At 37.3% G+C, this 22,293-nt stretch overlaps 1 protein-coding gene across 1 annotated transcript in view; it reads right to left on the reverse strand.

Moving 5' to 3' along the window:
- Window positions 1–22,293, reverse strand: part of Dnaaf6 (dynein axonemal assembly factor 6) — a 40,445-nt gene that overhangs the window by 11,532 nt on the left and 6,620 nt on the right. Inside the window, exons 2-5 of the mRNA XM_057760313.1 lie at window positions 20,989–21,159; window positions 17,203–17,275; window positions 14,858–14,963; window positions 10,312–10,408 (exon numbers count right to left, since the gene is read on the reverse strand). Coding sequence (XP_057616296.1) covers window positions 10,312–10,408; window positions 14,858–14,963; window positions 17,203–17,275; window positions 20,989–21,156 — 444 coding nt within the window. The 5' untranslated portion in view covers window positions 21,157–21,159. The remainder of the gene's footprint in view (window positions 1–10,311; window positions 10,409–14,857; window positions 14,964–17,202; window positions 17,276–20,988; window positions 21,160–22,293) is intronic.

Raw genomic sequence — 22,293 nt, forward strand, 5'->3', positions numbered from 1 at the left:
TGTCACCGTGTATCTCCAGACTCTCTCCCACCATCTGATTTCCTGAGCAGAGTATCATCATGGGGACGCAGAGCAGACTGGCCTCAAACTTGTAGTGATCCTTCTGTCTCTGTCTCCTGAGTGCTGCTGGAATTACAAGCAAGCACCATCACACTCAGACTGGTCCTTTCTAACCAGGGTCTCGAAAGTACAAAGAAGCTATCTGGGCGTGTTTGTATAGGGAAATTCTTTAGTTTTCAAGATTATCCTTTAGTGGTTGCTAAGGAGGGAACTCGGCGCCCAGCATGTTCTCAGCAAGTACCACATGTCTCAGTTGTAGCTACACAACTCTTGATTGACCCTCTTAAAGGCGGGAGTTAATGATCCCTGGCCCCTGAATACAAAATGATAGTAAGTGAAAATGCATCTATCTATTCTTTCCTAGATATACCTTAAGGTCTTCAAACTAGGACTACATTTTAATGTTTGTTCATTAGATCCAGCGACAAACAATAGGAGAAAAAATAGATGTCAATAAAAGACTACATAGTTGTCATCAGCTTAAAAGCATACTGAAAACTCTCCTATTCTACAATGTTCTCCAAGTTCCATGTATTCCCTCTCTCTTCTCTACTAAACTTCCTTAAAGAATAGTATTTATAGGCTGGGAAATGGTGGCACACGCCTTGAATCCCAGCGCTCAGAAGGCGGAGGCAGGCAGATCTCTGTGAGTTTGAGCCAGTCTGGTCTACAGAGTGAATTTGAAAACAGGTGTGGCTGTTACATAAGAGAAACCCTGTCTCAAACAAAAAACAAAACAAAGAACAGTATTTATTTTGGTGTCTTTGCTTGCTCTCTTCCTCAGGTCTGCTCAATTCATCACCCCAAAGCTGCTGTCTGCCAAAGACCAACAATCAGTTCTTTTTATTTTTTTCTCACACTGATTTTATTTTTTTGAGACTCATACATGAGTCCTATATTTACATAATTTCTACCCCATCTTCTCCACCTCTAGAACTTCCTGTATCTCCCATTCCCTCTCAAATTCATGAGCTCTTCTTTAGTTATTATTTATACAACATCTATATGTGTATGTCTATAAAGGTAGTCTGCTGAGTCAATTGACTATTTCTCACATGCATATGTATTCAGGAATGGCCACGTCTTTATTTTTAATTTTTACCTACAGTATATTTTGATCATATTTTTTTCTCTATCCCAAATCCTCCCAGATCCCCACCACCCCCCTACCTACCCAACTTCATGGGCTTGACTGCGCTGTCTCTTTCAAGAATAAAACCCTCAAAGCAAAAATTACAACAAACAAACACTCAAACAAACTCTTCCAAGTACCTGAGACTCAATAGGTTATGGGCCCCTGGGGAAAATTTACTATTATTATTCCACTGACTTCTAACGGCATACCCATAGATCAGGGAGCTGTTCGACCTTCATCAGGGAAGTTTCTTTTTGCAGTAGCTAAGAATTAATACAGACACCTGCAACTAGAAACGTGCAGAGACAGATACTCAGAAGCACTCAGTCAGGGATCTGTGTGAAAGAGGAGGAGGAAAGATTATAAGAGCCAGAGGTGGTGGATGACCACAAGGAAACAATATCTTCCAGACACAATGGGCATGATACACGTACGAACTCAGAGAATTTAACAGTACAATAGAGGAGATACACGTATGAACTCACAGAGACTACAATATCACAACAGAGCCGATACACTTATGAACTCACAGACACTGTAATTAGCACAACAGAGGCAATATACATATGAACGCAAGAGAATGTAGCAGCACACACAAGGCCTGCACAGCTTCAAAACACACAAAATCCTAGCATGGAGAAGAGGAAGAGACACAAAGTTCCGCCCTTAACCAGGAGGCCCCTTGCAGTCAGTACCTGCTGGCAAAGGGAAAAATCAGTTTTTCTCCAATAGAGTGTCACTTGGTGTATAAACCACACTCCAAGGCAGGTCACCTGCCAGAAGTAGTTGGCTAACCCCCCTTGTTTTTGTTTTTGTGAGTTTTTTAATTTTGCTTTGGTTTGGCTGATCATTTCTTACCTGACAAATCTAGTGATATTTTCTGATACTCCGAGCATGATTTAATCCTTCTTTATTTATTTAAAATTATCCTAACTTACATATTAAAATGTACACATTGGGCTGAGGAGATGGCTTGGTGGGCAAAGGGCTTGTTGTGAACCTGAGTTCCAATTCCTAGAACACATGCAGCAGATCTGTATGTCTTTAATCACAAACCTTCTGCCTAAAGATGGGAGAGAAAGACAAGAGACTAGGCAGCAGTATAGACTCCTATCACAAATGAAGTGGAGGGTAAGGACCAACACACGAGGTTGCCTTCTGATTTCCACATGTGGACTATGGACCCCACACCCATTATATGTATATATGCCCATTATATACACAGCACCCACGTACAAATCATTCACACGAATATTTAGAAATTATTCATATATTAATGAGGTACAACATGATGTTTTAATATATTTATCCGGTGTGTGATGTTTAAATCAAGTTAGCCCTATCTTTCTCCCCCAACACGTATCCTTTCTTTATTGTGAAACACTGGAACTCCTTTCTCTTAGCCTTCTGAAATGTATACTACATAATTACTGGGCTTCTTGCTCCTGTATAACTATAATTTACTGCCCAGTAACCAACCTTTCCCCATTCTTCTTCCCATCCACTCTCTCCCACCTCTGGTAAATGACCATTCTATTCTTTACAGTAAAATTGCTTATATTCTATGTGTCTTCCTTTGTTCATCCCCTCCTTAAGAATTGCTGTTTTTCCAGTTATGAAACTGCTTGTCTGTAATCAAATGTTTCTGCCAGTTCTGGCTCAACAATTATGGAGCATGTGATTTTGGTCATTTGATGAAACCACATCAAAATGGCATCATTGAAATGTAAAATTACTGATGATTTCTATTACTAGGTAATATGTATAAGACATTTTGCACCATTATTCTATCCATGATTTTAAGCCCTTTTGTAGTTATTATGTATCTCACCATGAAAGGCTTTTTTATAATAATATTTGTAATTTTTAACATTATAAATATATTACTTTCATAATCAAATATATTAAGTCAACACAATTACATTAGCTTTTAAGAAGATATTTGTTATCCTCTCCCACCACCACCACCATTATAAACTAATGTTACAATATTAACTATAAATGTATGTGTGTTACTGAGAGAACTATTAGAAATTTAATTGGAGGTTTACTGTGCTGCCTCAAGCTGATAATAAGGAATCCTATTACAGCTCAGATATCTTTTTTTCCTGACACATGACTTGATATGTAACCCATCAAACAAGGTCAGCATAATCAGGAAGCTTAGCAAAACAAGACAAAATAGGTGTCTGTCCTCTAGAATTTTAAATGGAAAAAAGATAATCAACTTCATTCCTAAGTATCTAAATCTATTTATTTACTAGAAGTAAATTAATATGACTGTCTTAACCTTAAGATTCGAGAAACACACTATTCAAAAGCGCATGAATTCTCGGTGAACTGATTAGAAAGATTGACAGTTTTTTGAAACAAATACATGAGATAAACATGTGACTCTTTGTTGTGTCTTCCAGTTGTTGACTGCCTTCCAGACCATGTCTGAATCCCTTCCTGCTCTCAGAGAGGTTCAAGGATGGGAAGAAGACTCCTAGCTCACACTTCAAAGAAATGACCATCAAAAACAAAACAAAACAAATCAACAAAGCTTGTTTGTTGGGTCACACGAGATTGTTTCCTTATCAATATAGATCCTTCAGAAGTATAAGTAGAAAAGAATTATGCACCAATTCTAATTTAAAAGGGATATTAAACTACCTGTAGGCTTCCTTTCCCCTCTCTTGGAACAATCTGTGAATCATTTAGCAGAGTAACTGTAGTCCCATTCAGTTTTGGACATTAAATATGGAGATGATTGACAATGGGAATTTGCTGATCAAAATCCCCAATGTACCCACCAGCTTCCTGACACAAATCATCCTTTGCAGAGGTCAGACTATCTCCCTACACATCTCAGATACCCATACTTCGTTTCTTCCCCTATGCTCCTCACTTGTCAACCACAGTGCCTCTGTCAATCCCATTCTTTCTTCCCTTGTTTCAATGATGGATATTCTTCCTCTCTTATCATCCTTCTATCTTGAATTATATACCACTGTCTGAGGCTCACTCCACTGATCTAGTTCCCCTTGGTTTTCAGTACTAAAAGTGGAGTAAGAATTTATGTGTCTGAATTCTTAAATTGCTCAGCTTCATTCTAAGGGCCTCTTATGCCTCCAATTGGCCCCATTCCTGCAAGTTTCATAATCTCTCAAATCCCCCATAGTGTGTGTGTATGTGTGTGTCTGTATGTATATGTGTGTGTGTGTGTGTGTACAAGTTAAAAATCACACCTACTTTATTTCAAGCATGATGGAGAGGCAGCACGTTGTGGTCATACATTCTAACATCTGAGAAAGCAAATGTCAGCTTGGAAAATCAACAACTGCACTCTCCTTCTTGAGTTCCGTATAGTTTTGGATTTAACAGCCAACTAGACACCAGCAGTAAGATTTCCCACTGTGTTTCAAATTCAAACTAACAAGGACATACTGTAACTCACAGAACTTGGTTTCCTTTGTTTTCCTTTCCATACCTCACCCTGCAATGTGCCAACAAAACAATCCAAAGCAATGGATGGTAATTGCAAATATGTGGGAAATTCACGGATTCTGAGGCTCCATGAGCTTCACAAGTGGTTCTCAAAATACATATGCACATAATGACAATGAAAAATGAGGCCATGAATTTGAAAGAGGGTAAGGAGGAATAGAGGAGAGGGTTTGGAGGGAGGAAAGGGAAAGGAGAAATGTAATTATTTTATAATCTGAAAAAGAAAAAAGAAAAGAAACCACAACACACGCTTTCATGGTGTCAGGACGTTACCAGTACTGATGGCTTGGCTTAGAATGCATTTCATATTTGCTGCCTGACAAAGTACCATCTGTCCTTCAAATGTCCCGGTCAAACGCCATCCCCATCATGCAAGAACTTGGATTTTCCTTTCTTTGCATTCAAATCACTCCTCACATACATCTATCAGATTTCAACAGCCATTGCTCTGCCCAATTTTATAAGTATGTTGTTAAACCAATTAATTGCTTTGTGCTTCTATACCCTCATCTGTAAAATGGGAGTAATAATAACATCTGTGTCAGGGTTAGTGTGGTGATTAATAAGGTAATTGTTGCTTCTAGAGAAATGCTTAGCACATAATCAACATTATCTCGATCATTTGCTGTTATTCCTATTATTAAGTGAAAGCAGCAAGACAAACTCATTTTTTCAGCCTGCAGGGAAATGTCTCTACTATGCTATTCTAGTGACCCTGCAATATCCACATAGGCTGTGTAAGCGATGTTAGACTATAGTGTGATCTAGGTCTTGGCAGAATATATTATGATCCTCTGGGAGTGTGGGAAGGTAAGTAACTTTTGAGGAATTGCCTCACTGCTATTTCTTTTTTTTTTTTTTATTTTATTCTTTCCATCTCTCGACCTTGTAGGGGGCCCTCAATCTGCCATGAGGAAGTTTCTCACACTACTTCTTAGTTCCAGATAAGCACAGAACTTGCCACTTCACTTACCCCGAGTACACAGTGTAAAGTAGTTGGCTGTAGCGCAGAGTTGACCCCACAGCAACAGTCTACCCTACTGCTCAGGTTACCTGCCATCTGGACCCTTTTACTTTGTTATTATCCCTTGATCAAAGGATTTGAGGAGCTGATTCAATAGTGATCTTGTTAGTACTCTTTGTGTAAGTAATAATCTCCCGCCTTTGAGGGCCATTGTTTTCCTCTTGATGAATCTGTGAAAATCTGTTCAGAATGCCTAGCGGCTCCCAAAGCACCACCACTTATGGACTGTTTGGTCTTGTCAGTAATGGAGAAAGAAATTTTTTTACTTTGTTCAACATTACTTATCTACTGTGTGATCGATCTATAGCATCTGGCACGTAGTAAGTTCTCTTTAAGTATTTGTTGAATTACAACTTTATAGCAAACAATGACAGGCAAGTATTCAAAGACAGTATAGTCAGGGATATTTATAGAAGATCCATAGAGTAGAGACCTAGGGAGGGGGAAGGATGGAGAATATAGAGAATGAAAAGGACACTAAAACAAAACAAAGTACTGGCCTTGTACTCATGAGGGATACAGAAACATGTCTGTGGTGGTTTGAATGAGAATGCTCCCTGCAGGCTCATATATTTGAATGTCTGCTTCCCAGCTGGTGGACTGTTTAGGAAGGATGGAAGGTGTGGCCTTATTGGAGGAGGTGTGTCACTGGGGTAGACTCAGTCTCTCTCTGTATGCAACTTGCAGATATGATGTGAGCTTTTAGCTACTGCTCAATTGCCCTGCCTATCTGCCTGCCACCACACTCCACATCATGATAATCATGGACTAATCCTCCAAAACTGTAAGCAAGTCCCTCATTAAATGATTTCTTTTACAAATTGTCTTGGTGATGGTGCTTCATCACAATAGAAAAGTAACTAAGACAACATCTATATCACCAATGATGGAGAAACTCTAGCTCTCTTATCATTCTTTTATTAATTCATTAGGAGTATTTGATACCTTATGAGCTCAAACTTAATATAATAATATAAAGAGGAGAGGCTAGATGAACATTCTTCGAAGGTGCTTCAAGGAGCCCCTATCATTCTTATTAGATACTTCATGGGTGATGGTAGTTTTTTCATCAAGGAAATGGTGCTTTTATGTGTTAAGATCTCTCATAAAAGTGTATTTGGGAAGAAAAGGCTTGACAGTTAAAACCAAAGCAAAACAAGTCTGTAAACCACAGACTTAGCTGCAAAACAAGTCTGTAAACCACAGACTTAGCTCAAGCTCCAGCTGGAAATATTTCATTATACATTAAGACAAGGGAGACTGTGTAGTTATATACACACAAGTAAGTAGCAGGGGTATAATAATAGGCCATCAGAATTTGAATAATGTCACTCTTTAGGTTTGGGAATAGAAGGAAAGGACAAAAAACAAAGTGTTTTAAAAGACTTTGGACTGGGTTGCTACATATCAATCAAGTCCAAACTCACTTAAAATATTAGCCAATGTTGAGGTTCAATTTTTTCCACATTTTAGTTTTTCTGATATAGAACTGAATCATACAATTGATGTGTATCTGTTTGATGTAGCTATCTTTTCTTTAAAACATTTTGATCAAATGAATGACAGGTTTATAATGTACAGATGTCTTAGATACAAAGAAACACCATATTATCAATAAGAAAAATAAGCACATAAAATCAAGCAAGAACTATTTATCTTAGTTGGGTTTCTATTGAGCTGATGAAACACCACGACCAAAAGCAACTTAGGGAGGAAAGGGATTATTTTGGCTTGCAACTCTCAGGTCAACTCCATCACTGAGGGAAGTCAGAATGGGAACCTGTATGCAAGGATTGATGCAAAGGATTTGGTGGAGTGCTGAGTGCTGGCTTGCTTTTTCCTAGGTTACTCAGTTTGCTTTCTTTTACAGCCTAGGATCACCTTCCCAGGAGTGGAAAAGCCCACAGTGGACTGGGCCCTCCCACATCAATTATCAATGAAGAAAATGCATACCCCAATTTGTCTACCAGCCAATCTGATGGAGGCATTTTTTTTAACTGAGGTTCCTTCTTCCCAGATAAGCCCAGCTTGTGCCAAGTTAGCAAATGGGTTAGCAATCTCTTTACTCTGAGTCTTACCAGTGGACTGAAGCAATGAGAACGGATGTCACCATTCATCTACTCATAGGAATAAAATCAAGCTAAAATTTGGGAGTTTGATTATTTACTGTGCAGGGAATCAACCCCATGACCCCTGCATACTTCTATTTCTATTACGTTTTCTGACTTCAACACTTCCAACTCAAGTCAAAGATTCTGTTTTGCAAGTCACTTGACCAGTATTTCATTGTCTACACTTATTCTTGATTCTTGCTGGGTGGTGGTGGAGCACGCCTTTAATCCCAGCACTTGGGAGGCAGAGGCAGGCGGATCTCTATGAGTTCGAGGCCAGCCTGGTCTACAAGAGCTAGTTCCAGGACAGCCTCCAAAGCCACATAGAAACCTTGTCTTGAAAAACCACACACACACACACACACACACACACACACACACACACGATTCTTGTTATAGTCACCATTTACTCAAATATGCCATGCTTTTAGCTTGGCTTAGAAGGCCTTTCTTTGCGTGCTGTACTCTGTAGAAATTCTCTTCCTCCAAATGGAATTCACTAATCTTTTTCTGCTTTCTATCATTCCATACCTGTTACATGCTTCCACACACGTGCTGACCACAAAGAACTCCAGGGATTCTTTTTTAGACATCTATCACATTTGCTGTAAATTTCCTGAGAACAGTTGACTGTGAATTCTCTTTCTATGTTAGTACTTAGAACAGTGTTTGGTATGTAGTAGAAATCAATTGTTTAAAGATGAAAAGAAAGGAAAGTAAGAAAAAAAGAACAGTATAGAAGTGAGGAAGTGTGGGGCTGAAGTATGGCTCAGCTGGTAATACACTTGCCTTGTAAGCACCAGGACATGAATTTGGGTCCCCTAAACCTACATAAAAATGCCAAGTATAGTGACTCATGCTTGTAATTACAGGGCTGAGGAGATCAGGACAGGAGGATAGGGCTCTCTGACCAGCCAGTCTAGTCTAATTGGTAAAGTCCAGGCCAAAAAAAGACCTGTCTCAGAGGAGGTGGATGGTGTTCCTGAGATGAGACTGACACCTAAAACTGCCCTCCAGCCTACACACACACACACACACACACACACACACAAACACGGACAGGGGGTGCCATGGCACTAACAATGTTTTATTTGATTGTTCGTCATTGGTGTCCATGCCTTATCCAAACCTGAACTCCTGTTAGTCTTACAATTGCCTACATTGAGTTTAATTGCTTAAAACAATTTATCTTTATTGGGTTTTTATCTCTAGTTGATTATAAATTCATTAGAGAGGAAGCACAAATATTCTCTATATATTCTTATTTGGTTTCAGATAAACTGTATATTCCTGTTACGAGATATGATTTAGTTTCCAAGATCCTTTATTCAGGACACCTTTAATATTAAAACTAATATCAATTTGCATAATAAAAACGGATAGACTTGCAACAGTTTTATTTATTTAGAGCCTAGCATTTCTCTAGAGCTTAGAGCAATCCCCAACACTAGACATCAAAAACATAATTTTACAGTAATTTAAGGGAGAGAAATTTGAATATTACTGGTAAGACCCTGGGAGCTAATTACTTCAAGATCACTTGAAATCTTAACTCGTTAGAGTTTGAAAAATCTCCTGAGGTACTTAAAGTCACTATTCCCATTATGTTACTTGATTCAATTGAATGTCTTAGATTTTGTTAATAAGAGAAAACTTGAAGCTACTGCCAAAAGGAGAGTCCATTTATCATTTTCTTGAGAAAAGATATTAAACATCTCCTGTGGGTACCTCAGCATTCAATAATATAAGAGAAGGAAAAGGATTTAAAAAGAATAGCCCCTGATCTAAAAAAAAATAAAATTCTAACACCAATTACTTGTACATGTTGCCAAAGTGAGCTGAATTTCACATTCTAAGGTTGACTCAGACTTTTCAACAAAATCATTAAGGGGATGGAATAAGCAGCACTTAAGTGCTTTCGTTCCTATTATTGGCATTGTTATTGTTGTTAGAAATGGTGACATGGTCCCCGATGAGCTGTGGCGTCACTCAAACGAGGGCACTAAGCAACATTTTACAATTATTTTTAGCAGTAAAATCCAGATCTGAAAGAAAATGCTTTTTTTGAAATTCCCCATTACAAGCTGAGTCATCCCAAGAATAGAAAAATAACAGATAAGACAGATTCAGGGAAGGAAATATTTTATCCCATTTGGCCTGTCAGCTCATCAGGAGGTAATAACCAGTCAGATTAGCAGACAGAACACAAATGGAAGCATATTAAGTATGATATTAGGTCGTGTTAATAGGACTAGAAATAGTGCATTGTGTCATATGACCTTGTCATGTTTATTTGTACATTTTGTGTAACGTGTATAAGCTCAGGTGGTTTTTGGATGCAATCCATTTTAAAAGATCCCGTCAATTCCCTGGTACCTTAAGCACAGCAGCCCCCACTTGCAGTTTATATATTTGTTTACAATCCTATGAAAATAGCAGTTAGTTATCTATAATGGTCATACACAAAATGGGGAAGAAGGGGCAACGCTTACCACCAGCTCCTGACAGCATGCTGTTGAAGGATCCTTTCTTGTTAGTCCAAGGTATATGTCCTCAGTTCCCACAGTTTGTTGGAATACAATCTCATAACTGAAAAAAAATCAATGACGATTCTCAGGCGAAAGAATCATTTCACGTCACAACTCACAACCCTGTATTAGAGACTTTTTGAGGTTATGTTAGTACAGAAAAAGAAAGAAAGGAAACTACTAAAATTCCTAAAGTGCTCACTAGTTTTCAAATGTGTACTACTAGAACACAAAGGAATAGAAGTCTAGAAATGCAGTCAAAATGTAAACACTGGAGCAGGACTGAGACTTTGGCCATACTGTTTTCTAAAATAAAGCTTACCTGTTTCAGATCTATGCCAAATAAGTGGGTTGAAGGAACTTCTGGTACAGGCCCAATAAAATTACAAGTAAACAAAGAATCATTCCTTGAATACAGTGGCTCAGAGAATACTGGACCCATACCCATGGGATTGATGGATAGATAAAAACAAACCCTTTACTGAACGTGAACCACAACGTGAAGATAATCTAGATTCAGCACTACTGTCTGTCATCAACTGTGTGACCTTGGTGAGATTACAAAGGCACAGCATCTTGACTTCTACATTTGAATGATTTATGGGAGACACAGAATTACCTGATCTTGATGGTCACTTGCACTTCTAAAGTGTACTTGTCACAGCTAGACTGTATGGGGTTTTGATGAAAACATGAAAGGTTTTACTCATGTCTCTCTCTCTCTCTCTCTCTCTCTCTCTCTCTCTCTCTCTCTCCTCTCTCTCTCTCTCTCACACACACACACACACTTCATAAATATTTCCCTTGAGGTATTCTATCCATTCTGATAGAACTAAACAATGATTTACAATTTTTTATTTTTCATCCTTCTCCCCTTTCCCCTCCTTTTCTCTTTTCCTATCTTTCTTCTCTTCCACCTCTTTCATTCTCCTCTTCCTGTCCATTTCTTCTTTCAGTGCTTGGAATCTAAACGAGGGCCTCGTACACATATGCTAGAAAGTATTCTACCAAGGACCCACACTCTCAGATTTATAAATTATTTTTATCTTTAATTATACCCAGAAAAATAATGCCACTGAAGATTAGAAGGATAAAAGACTGTTGAATTTCTGACAACGTGTAAATAAGAAAGTACAAGAACGAAAAAGAAATTTCTCTGAGTTTGAATGGGACTATCAATAGGTCATTGTTTGATATGGAAAACCTTTCTCTTAATAAGCTGTAATGTCTACCAAGTATTTACAAAGATAAATCCGTGTTAAAACAAAACAGAAGGAACTGACCTGCATGTACATGACTTCCCAGATGAAATGTCTCAAGCTTCTGCACTTCTTTAAGCAAAGAAAGGGTACAATTTTCCTACCTCATACTACACAGGCTTGCCTTGAAGTCCCCAAGGCACCAACACCATATAGATGAGATGTCTTCCTCATCTATAATCCTAAATAATAAACTCAGCCTCCTCTTTGATGCTTTCTTCCCATTCTTCATATCTAGTCAATTGCTAAATCTTCCTACAAACTCCCTGAAGTAATGACTCTTGAATTCCTACCCCCAAGCCAGTGACTCAGCTTAGGCCCTTGTTATTTTCCATTTGGTCACTGCAATTCCTCTTTTGTGAACTTCGTGTTCATTATCCATTTTCCTCTTTACCCATTAGAACATTTTTGAAGTGTATTTCCATAAGGTGAAAAAAATCTAGATAAAAATTCTTATAAAGCAGTTTTATTCATGTCGTGACTGGAGTTATTATTCACTTTGAACCTTGGCAGATGCTCTCTGGAGAACTTCAAATGTCTAGATAAAAAGTGGACATTTACTCTAGTTTTGAGCTGGCTGCATATGGATGTGAGGTGCTCGTCCTATAATATGACAAATGAGTGACTTTCATATAGATATGTGGGGATCATAAAACCTGAGGGTTACTTTATTCATACAGGCATAGAGATGTGCCACCTGTCCAGCAGAAAATGACGTCTCTGAAGGTTCTTTGTCTCAAAGTATCCTATTGGGGCTTTTTCTTTTCTTTTAATTTCATCCTTTTTATTTTTAACTTTTTTTTCTCATTTTTACCCTACATGTCCTTTGTGTATATAATATGGCTTCCAGCTTTGTGTTTTTGTGGGATTCCTAGGTGTGTCAACAAGTGGGTGTCTGAGTCTATATTTGTTTCATGTACCTTTTCTTGGAATCGTTTCTGCTTGTTTTGTACTATTACAGTGCATTGTATTATTTAAAAATCTTACTATATATTTTATTATATTATTATTATCCTTTAGAAGCATGTTTTGTTTCTAATGAGAGAGAGAAAGAGGGTGGATACTGATGAGAGGAAAGGTGGAGAGGAACTGGGAGGAATAAAGTGAAGAGAAACTAATCAGAATATATTATATGAAAAAAATCTATTTCAATTATAAAAATGGATTTAAAATATAGGTACCCTATATGGAGGTTTTTTGCAAGACATAAACTTTTGTTGATTGAAAACCTAGAAATGAGGTAGCCAAAGCAGGATAAAAAGTTTGACATTAGCCAGGCGGTGGTGGCGCATGCCTTTAATCCCAGCACTCGGGAGGCAGGGGCAGGCGGATCTCTGTGAGTTCGAGTCCAGCCTGGTCTACAAGAGCTAGTTCCAGGACAAGGACAGACTCCAAAACCACAGAGAAACCCTGTCTCGAAAAACCAAAAAAAAAAAAAAAAAAAAAAAGTTTGACTTTTTTTTTACTTAATTCCTTTTGAGCCACGTGTTTATCTTTGTAGTAATTAATTAACTCATTTAACGTGCATTGTACCCAAACTATTTTATTTTTATTTTAAACTAAAAACACAGAGATGGATAATTCTGCCAAACATTTATGATGTAAGATGTTCAGATTTTCTGTAAATTTTCAGATGCCTTTATAAACAGCTCTTAAAGACTATCTACTAGAGACGTATCTCACATAGGTTTAGCTAATCAATGGACTGAGGTGGCTAGTTTTATGTCAACTTAACACAAGCTAGAACCACTGGGAAAGGAAGAGTCAAAACTGAGAAATGTCTCCAAAAGATCAGATCATAGGCGAGCCTGTAGGGCATCTTCTTATTTAGTGGTTAGTGATGGGGGAGGGTCCAGCCCATTGTGAGTTGGGCCACTCCTGGGCTTGTTGGTCCTGGGTGGTATAAGAAAGTAGACTGAGCAAGCCAGTAAGCAGCACCCCTCCATGATTTCTACATCAGCTCCTGCCTCCAGGTTCCTGCCCCATGTGAGTCCTGTCCTGACTTCTTTCAGTCATGAACAGCAATGCTGAAGTATAAGCTGAATAAACCCTTTCCTCCACAAGATGCTTCGTTCATGCTGTTTCCTCACAACGACAGTAACCCTAACTAGAACATGGACCTTGAAAAAAAGTCACAAAAATGTTTTAAATCTTTGATTTTTTGAAAATATAAAACTTACAGGTCTTTGACATTACTTATAAAAAATCTGTGTCCTTCCTTTCAGTTAATTATCTGTGACTGAACACTGCTTTTATTTTTAAAACATAAAAGCATAATTAAAAATATATACTAGTTTTGTAGTCAGACTTAAAAAGTTTGTCAGATCACTTGCCATAAAAGTCTTTCAGATTAAAGTAGACCAGACATGAAGAAGCACATTTGAAGGTGGAGGAAAGATCCCAAGTTCGAGGCCAGCTTAGGCAGTAGAGCCTGGCCCATTACAAAACAAAACAAAAGCTTAAAACTAACAAAGTGGTGCACGCCTTTAATCCCAGCACTCGGGAGGAAGAGGCAGGCGGATCTCTGTGAGTTCGAGGCCAGCCTGGTCTAGAAGAGCTAGTTCCAGGACAGGAACCAAAAAGCTACGGAGAAACCCTGTCTCAAAAAAAAAAAAAGAAAAAGAAAAAAAAAACTAACAAAGTACAGTATGATTCAGCAATGCTTGCTTTATACTTCTATGTACTTTAAATACTCATGATTTTAATGTAAATGTAAAAGATATAAATGTATACAAGTGTTTAAAAGTCTATTTAACCATGACTTTTATCTATGTATGTAAATATTTAATATACTGACCAATGAGCATAGCCCTGAAATATATAGTAAGTCCTGCATAATAATTGATAACTGAAGGGAAGTCATAGACTTTTACTGAAACTACAGAACACTCTGAGTAATTGGAAGTAGGTCTTTGACACACAAACATGGTATTGTAATGTGGCTGTGTGCATGTTTATAATTTAATGGGCTGCTTACTCTCACATTAAACAAAAAAGAAATTGAATATAAATTTAATAATGGAAATGGCTATATTTTTCACTAATGCTAGATAACTAATAGGAAGGCATTTAGTTTCATTATTTGTTTTTGTTCTAGAACAGAAAATATAACCAGTTGCTCATACTCTTTGTATAGCCTTGTGGTTTTATCTTTTATGTGGTGGAAAATTCATGAATTTTATTAAATTATAATATTATCAGATGACACATCAAACCTAAGTATCTAAACACATTCCTGGTCATTGACTTACTCTGGGATTTCTCGAACATCCCATATATCATCATGCTCTGCTCCTTCCGGAACTTCGTCTGGATTCCAGATATTCTCACTTTCATTACCACTGGATTTAGGGATGGCTGTGATGAAAGGAGAGACATAACTGAAGTCATTATTTGTTGATATAAATTACATTTAATATCACTATAGACCAAAACATTATATAAATGTAACAATAACTGTAGAAAAAACATATAAACAAAAAGAAGAAAATACAATAGCTTACAACTCAGTAGCCTGGAGATAATCAGTGTAGTTAATCTGGTGGTATACATATTTTTTAGAAACCCAAATAGGTTCTTGTGTAAAATCTTTACATAAAGGAAAAAAAAAAAACGAGGCACAAGCAATCCAATTTGGATAGAGTTATATCATCTTTCACTGAGTTTTACTATAAAAATCCTTTGGCACATTTTCTGTGTATGCATTACACATTTTTTTTTAAAAAAGTCATGTCAATCAAAGAAATGGAAAACAATGGCTGGAGTGATTACTTTTCAATGCAGTATTCTCCTACTGCGCATGCTCACTTTAAGGAACTTCTCTATCCCTTGTCCTTTATGCAGAGCTGAGCAGGTGCCATGTATAATCTTTAAATGTTTAAAAGCATGTAGGCTCCAGTAAGCATGCAAAAGCCCAGGTTGAAATTGTTCCATTGGCACATCAAATGGAGACCCACATTAGGCTCAAAACATTACTCTCAGCCCTTTTAAGCGTTCCCAGAATGCACCTGATTGTCAGGTTTTCAATTCCACGGTTTTTTTGCAAATCATCTGCTTCTATCCAGTGTGAGCATTCCAAAACCTAAGTGCAGGCTTATACATAACATTTTACATATGACTCATTGCCCTCCAATTTTTGAGATTATTAGACCTACATTATTGGAAATATGGCAGCATGGAAATCCATGCAGATATGAACTAGTCTGTCATATAGCAAAGATCTCCGAGGTAGAGCAGAGAGCCTCTTGAGTACACACAGTAATATTAACGAAAAGTTTAAAACCACCCTCAGACCTCATTTTATCCATTATTTTAAGCATTCTACACACTGTCTTTAAAGTCAGTTAATTTGTTGAACACAATGTTCTCCTTTCTGCTCATCCTCTGGTAACTCTGGTCAGGAGCAGCAGAATTAACGATTTTACATTTTCAAAGACTTGTAAAATATTCAATTCTGGGAAAATGTATAAACAAAATGCTTGGCTGTCACAAAAAAGATTTCTTATTTTTTAAACTGTGGTTTGTTTATCGTCTTAGGTGAGTATCTAACACTGAACTACAATCCTAGCCCCTGGGTCAGTGATTTTTTTTTTTAAGGAACACCATGAACTTTAGAAGCATTTCTATGTAAGGTAAAATTATGTAGCTGTCTTCTTCAGAATTCTTTTTTTTTTATTGATTTTTATTGAGCTCTACATTTTTCTCTGCTCCCCTCCTGATTTCCTTTGTAGTCTCAAAGATTATCATATTGCCTGGTATATATTAGCCTCTCAATGTATTTAAATATTCAATAAATATTTTTGAACTTGTTTTAATAAATGGATTTTGTGAAATTGCTACACTATACAAGAATGAAAAATTAAAAATGTAGGTCTTGCTATTTCTATTCTTGCAACCGAAGACAAGCAATGTGCCTAAAATTAAGCCTAATCATATATGATTTCCTCAGTCTTTTATCTCAGAAAATGCACCAAGGAATGTAGCTAGTTCAAGGCAAATTAACTTTGCTTATTAGAAAAGCACTAACCTGGCACAGAAGTAAAAATGACATCTTTGCATGTAAATGGCTGCTCAGCATGTATAATTGCTTCAACTTACCTTCTTTTGTTTTTGTTTTTGCGAACAGGATTTCTTTGTTTAACAACCCTGGCTGCCTGGGAACTCACTCTGTAGACCAGGCTGGCCTCGAAGTCACAGAGATCTGCCTGCCTCTGCCTCCCGAGTGCTGGGATTAAAGGTGTGCACCACCACTGTCCAGTTCAACTCACCTCTTTATCTTTTAGAAATTGCATGCTTGTGTTGAATTGAGAAATTAAAAATTAATTTGTTGTCATGTGCAACATACTGTTTTGACATATACATACATGATGGAATGACTGAATCAAGATATATATATATATATATATATATATATATATATATGCATTACTGCACACATCCATCATTTGTAGTGAAAACCCTTAAGATGCACCTTCATAGCAATATAGTATCTTATATAATGCCATTTACTTCATTTTATTAAATATTAGTTTTTATTAATCTGAGGAAAATAATCCATTGATTTGATTGATCTATATTACTTTACTAAATAACTTACCTTTGGGCTCTTTGGCTTTAGGTGGCCCAATATTCCCAGGGCTCATGGTTCCAATAGCAGGTGAGAGTTGTTCCTTGGGTAGAAAAAAAGAAGTCCACTACTTGTGTACAACATATATCGCTACTAATAATTTAAATCCGATGTTTTCTATCTAAAAAACACAACCCTCATAAACTGTTCCACTTTAATCATTCACTATTGTTATACAACAAAGACACAGATGCCAATTATTACTTTCAATGTGCTTTTCTTGTCCTTTCAAAAAAAAAGTATTTGGTTTAATAGACTCTGAGGCTGAATTGATTTTTTTGGTCGAACTAAATCCCTGGTTCCAGCCCAGTGAATCGCATCCCCCTTGGGAGAGAAGGAATGAGCCACATTCATCTCTATGAAGGTTAGAACCGAATGGTAGCAGAAAAGCATCAGCACTTTGGAGTTTGGGCAGTGTTTGGTTAGAGTTAGATGGAAGACAGACTTACGGGCACATGCTATTCAAATAAGAGTAAACAGAAGCTAAGATCTAGACATCAAAGTATTCATTTAGAAGTCCTAATAACAGTTCTTCTCTCTTTCTGCTTTCGGGATGAAACATTGCTCCTTCTCCCACTTCCTAGTTCAGCAACCTCCAGTTTATAGTGTCAGATGAAGGCCAAATCACTTCTTTTTTCATACAGCCATTTGCTTCTTTTGCCATCTTTCTTATGTGTTTTCTTTTGTGTGTGTGTGAGTGTGTGTGTGCACACCCTTGAAGAACTCTCTGCATTCTTTCCAACCCAGTGCAACACATATTTACCCCATCGCCTCATTGGCCCCCTCCAGCGGGTCTTTGATATTTCAAGGCAATCTCAAGTTTCTTCCTAATTGTTCATTCTAACCTCAGACTCTGAAGTTCTGATTCACTCCATTAATGACCATCAAAATATCCTTATATCTATGGGTTCTGGTACACTAGCACTTCTAAGTCCCCCTTTTTAGTTCTTACCCTCATAGTCCAAGACTTTAGACACGGACAAAACTGCAAAGTCCTGTTTGGGGGAGAGTAGTAATGGCTGCCCTTGTATGTTGTTGAAAAAGCTCACCTGGGTCCCTATTATGTTAAACTATCCAAACAGTTATAAATGGTAAGTTAATACGTAACATCTCAACAGTGTGTGAGACTGTCACTACTGTTTTTGGAAATGGTTATCTAAAACTCTTTGTGGAGTTAAGGAACTGCAGATATTTTTGTTTGTTTGTTTTTTTGTTTTTTCGAGGCAGGGTTTCTCTGTAACTTTGGATCCTGTCCTGGAACTCCCTTTGTAGACCAGGCTGGCCTCGAACTCACAGAGATCCGCCTGCCTCTGCCTCCCGAGTGCTGGGATTAAAGGCGTGCGCCACCACCGCCTGGCTGGAACTGCAGATATTTTTATGTGAAAATCCCAATAGCATTCTGGACCTATTTTTTCCCTGTTTTATCACTAAGGTCACAAAAATGTGTGGTACTTTTATTAAATTATTAATCATCAGAATACTAATAGTCAATCAGAGCAAAGCAGTTCTTGGAACATAAGGGCTTCTTGTTTTGCAGTGTCTCTTTCTACAGAAAATTTAAATCAGTAGAAATGAAACTGTGAACATTCTGGCAAAAATTGATATGCTCTTCATGGACAGTTATGATTGGATGAGTATACTAGAGCGGGGGGGGGGAGTCTCAATTTATTAACTTAATGAAAATAAATGGTTAAAAATAAAATTTCAAGTGAGAAGGTAGAATGAAATAATAAAATACCACCTGGTAATTGTTTTCTATAAGGGCATTGTTTAAGTCTGTACCGTGTATCTTCAGCCAATTATCTGAGCAATTTGTCAGTCCAATTCATGTCACTTTGTAATATTGGAGAGATTTTGAACATCCTTGTCACAGTGTCTGAAGATCGGTGGAATCTTATTTTCCCATAAGTCTTGAGATCACCCGGGAGTTTGAAGGACAACAGACTGTCTTCGCAATCTCCCACGGAATTAACAACTCATTTAGAAGAGGGATGGGTGCAAATGAAGCAATGTGTATGCAACCGCTTTCTTGCTGTTTTCCAGAGAGTCCATTTTAGAAAACACATCACTCTTGCAATCATTTCTTAGTTCTCAGGATTAATACATGTTAAAAACGAAAGGCATTTTCTCCACAGGAAAATTTAATAGTTCAGTAGGAACATTAATTATTCTTTCACCATACTGAATCTCTAATTCTATACCCTCTGATGGTATCTGTACCGAGATGTCTGAGTGACCAATTATCTCAAAATTGCTTATAACCCACATATACACAATCATATATTATTATGGTCATTTTCTATTATGAATTGTACAATTCAGTAAAATGATGTTACAGTCTCTTTATTTTCATAAACACTCATCTTTCCTCCTAGAAAAACCCCTAGATGCAAATAAACATTGCTACCCATAAACACCAAAGGGAAGGGGGTTTGTAACCAGTGTTGATCTTTACCTCTGCATCAGTTCCAATCTTACCAATATTAAGAGCTTCTGTCTTTCAAAAAGTTAATCTTCTCTTTCTTTATCGCATGAGCCTGCCTTTCCCAGGATGTGCCCTCAGAAAGTTACCATTTTGCTATTTCATGTGAGGGAGCAAACTGTATGCAACTTGGTGATAAATCACACCTAACTTTTTCTCCTTGTGTCTTAGTTGTTGTATGTATTTAAGGCTACTATCGATGACTTGGTTTTTGTTTGTTTGCCTCTACCACAGCTTTTCTCTAAAACTCCATGTCTCCTCACCTTGGCTTCAAGGTGACTCAGTAGTCCTCTTCTACAAATTTTATTTCCGGTTCATATCTTATTTAATTCTGATCTGTTTAACCTAATGAGGGTGGATATTGATCTGGGCCACTGTGAGTTTGTGGTCCATACAGAAAGTACTTGTTTTCACGTTACATCAAAATATTTGAAAGGAATACATTTATGCATACTTTCATAGAACGTGGTCTGTGTGTGGTCATTAAAATTAATTTGATGCAAAGTGAAAATAGTCTGATATAATAAGATAATTGTTCACCAAACTTACTTATCATAGCTGGTCTAATTTCCAAAGTTCATTTCTATTTAAGGAGGGAAGGGAAACCAGGGTGTTACATGAAACTGTCTTGGTTATCCAGGAAATAATAGCAGTGGCCTTCGACTGGTGACTCTTCTATCCTAAATGAAGTCAAACTTGCTGCTCCAAGGTTTAAAGGTGCTACATGTCCAGACCCCCAAATGAAAATCACCTGACTATATATCTAAGCATGTGCTAGAAAACCCTTGTTAGCAGATGGAAGCTTTTTTTTTCCTATTATTTGGCTTAAAGTATTTTGTTGTTTTCATATGTAGGCTTTTTAAAAAAATATTAAGAGACTGGAATTGAGAGATCAATTAATACTGCATAATTGAAAATATTTTCTTTGTAGAAATATTGTCTAGGCATAAACAGTCCCAGCTATGGCTCTTTGCAATGGTTGTCAAGCATTCTTTGACCATAAATATAAATGACAAACATTTTGAAATGTGGCTACTGCTACCATAGTTACAGAACTATTTTCCTATTCAGTGTTCAGGTGGTGTAGAAAAATATAATTATGTTTGCTAGAAATGTACTAGAGGTTATAGTCTCATGCATAATAAGCCTTCAGCCTCCTATGCGTGTATCAGATGACACAGCTCTGCTCCCACAGCAAGGTGGGAATGAATTGTTCAAATACAGTTCCACAATTTCTTTTAACATAATTAATTTATCTTTAAGTATATGATAACCTGTCCAGCATCCAAATCATCCTCTTCCTCAGGATACAGTAGACTGGAAAGTGCTTTCAGGTCTGAGACAGAAGGCAATGTCTTAATCTTCATATTTTTAGCTTCTATGCCTTTTGCTTCCAAATTTTCTGTTTCCATATTTTCAGCTTCTGTGTTTTCCGATTCCATATTCTAAGGGGAAAAGATGACCAGGCACACTTCAGTTTTCTGGGACATAAAGATTTGTTCATTCTCATGTTTCCCTTCTTACAGTGGGTCACTCCACTGTCTCTGTCATATTTGAAAGTACTATAAACTCTTCCACGTATGTTAAAGTCACAGAACCTGGGCAGCCAAGTAAATCCACGCTTTCAGTCTGCTTTATGTTCAATCTAACGAGCACACACTGAGTAACTATGTAAGTGATTCTTGGGCTCTAGTGTGCTTAAGCGCCACTAGGGGGAAAGCTTCATGGACAGCTCAACTGTAAAATGCTTGTCTACTATGCTCAAAGCCCTGGGTTCAATCCCCGGCATTGCAAAAATAGAAAAAGAATCCCTTGGGGGCTTGATTAAAAACATAAGTTGTTATAAGCTATGTACTATTATTCAGGAACACAGTTTTTAGACTATCTTTTTGTTTAACCTGTTTCTGCTGTTTAGGGTGTATATTCCAATTTGTGAACTGGAAAAGATTTTTCTTCGGGAATAGACCCAAATAACCTTTACTCAATTCTCATATTTGCCCCAGCTAAGTGTGTACCTTTCTGCTTCATTTATACTGTTAATTAACCTTTGATGAAAGCCAGCCTTACAATGACATTTGAAAACTCTAATGCATTGCCTCATTTTAGTGAGATTCATGAACAAAGAAACAATTTTTTTATTATAACAGTAATACTGAATCCTATCATCCTAGTAGCAATCTGAAAAATAATCCCTGCAGTTACAACCACAGCAGGACAGTTAAGATCTTAAAAATATATCGCAGACGTGTCAGACTTTAATGAGTAACCCAAAAAGGATGGCAGAGTTGTGTTTATTGTTGGTAAATTGGGCGTAACTGAAATAGGTATCTTTCCCACAATTTTACAGATATTTTAAAAACATCATTTTCTAAACTTCACTCTCAGGAACATTTCTCTAGCAGTGTTAATTAAATTATACATGAAAAAATTTGCATTGTGCCTAGAATGGTAGCAAATCTTCTGATATACTCACTTGTCAAAGTATTAAAGATGATATTTTTTAAAGCGTCGTTTTACAAACATTTTTACTTTTTATACAACTGACCTTGATGCCTCCTGGGGATGTCAAGGGTATGAAA

The sequence above is a fragment of the Chionomys nivalis genome, chromosome X, assembly GCF_950005125.1.
Source record: "Chionomys nivalis chromosome X, mChiNiv1.1, whole genome shotgun sequence".
Classification (NCBI taxonomy): domain Eukaryota; kingdom Metazoa; phylum Chordata; class Mammalia; order Rodentia; family Cricetidae; genus Chionomys; species Chionomys nivalis.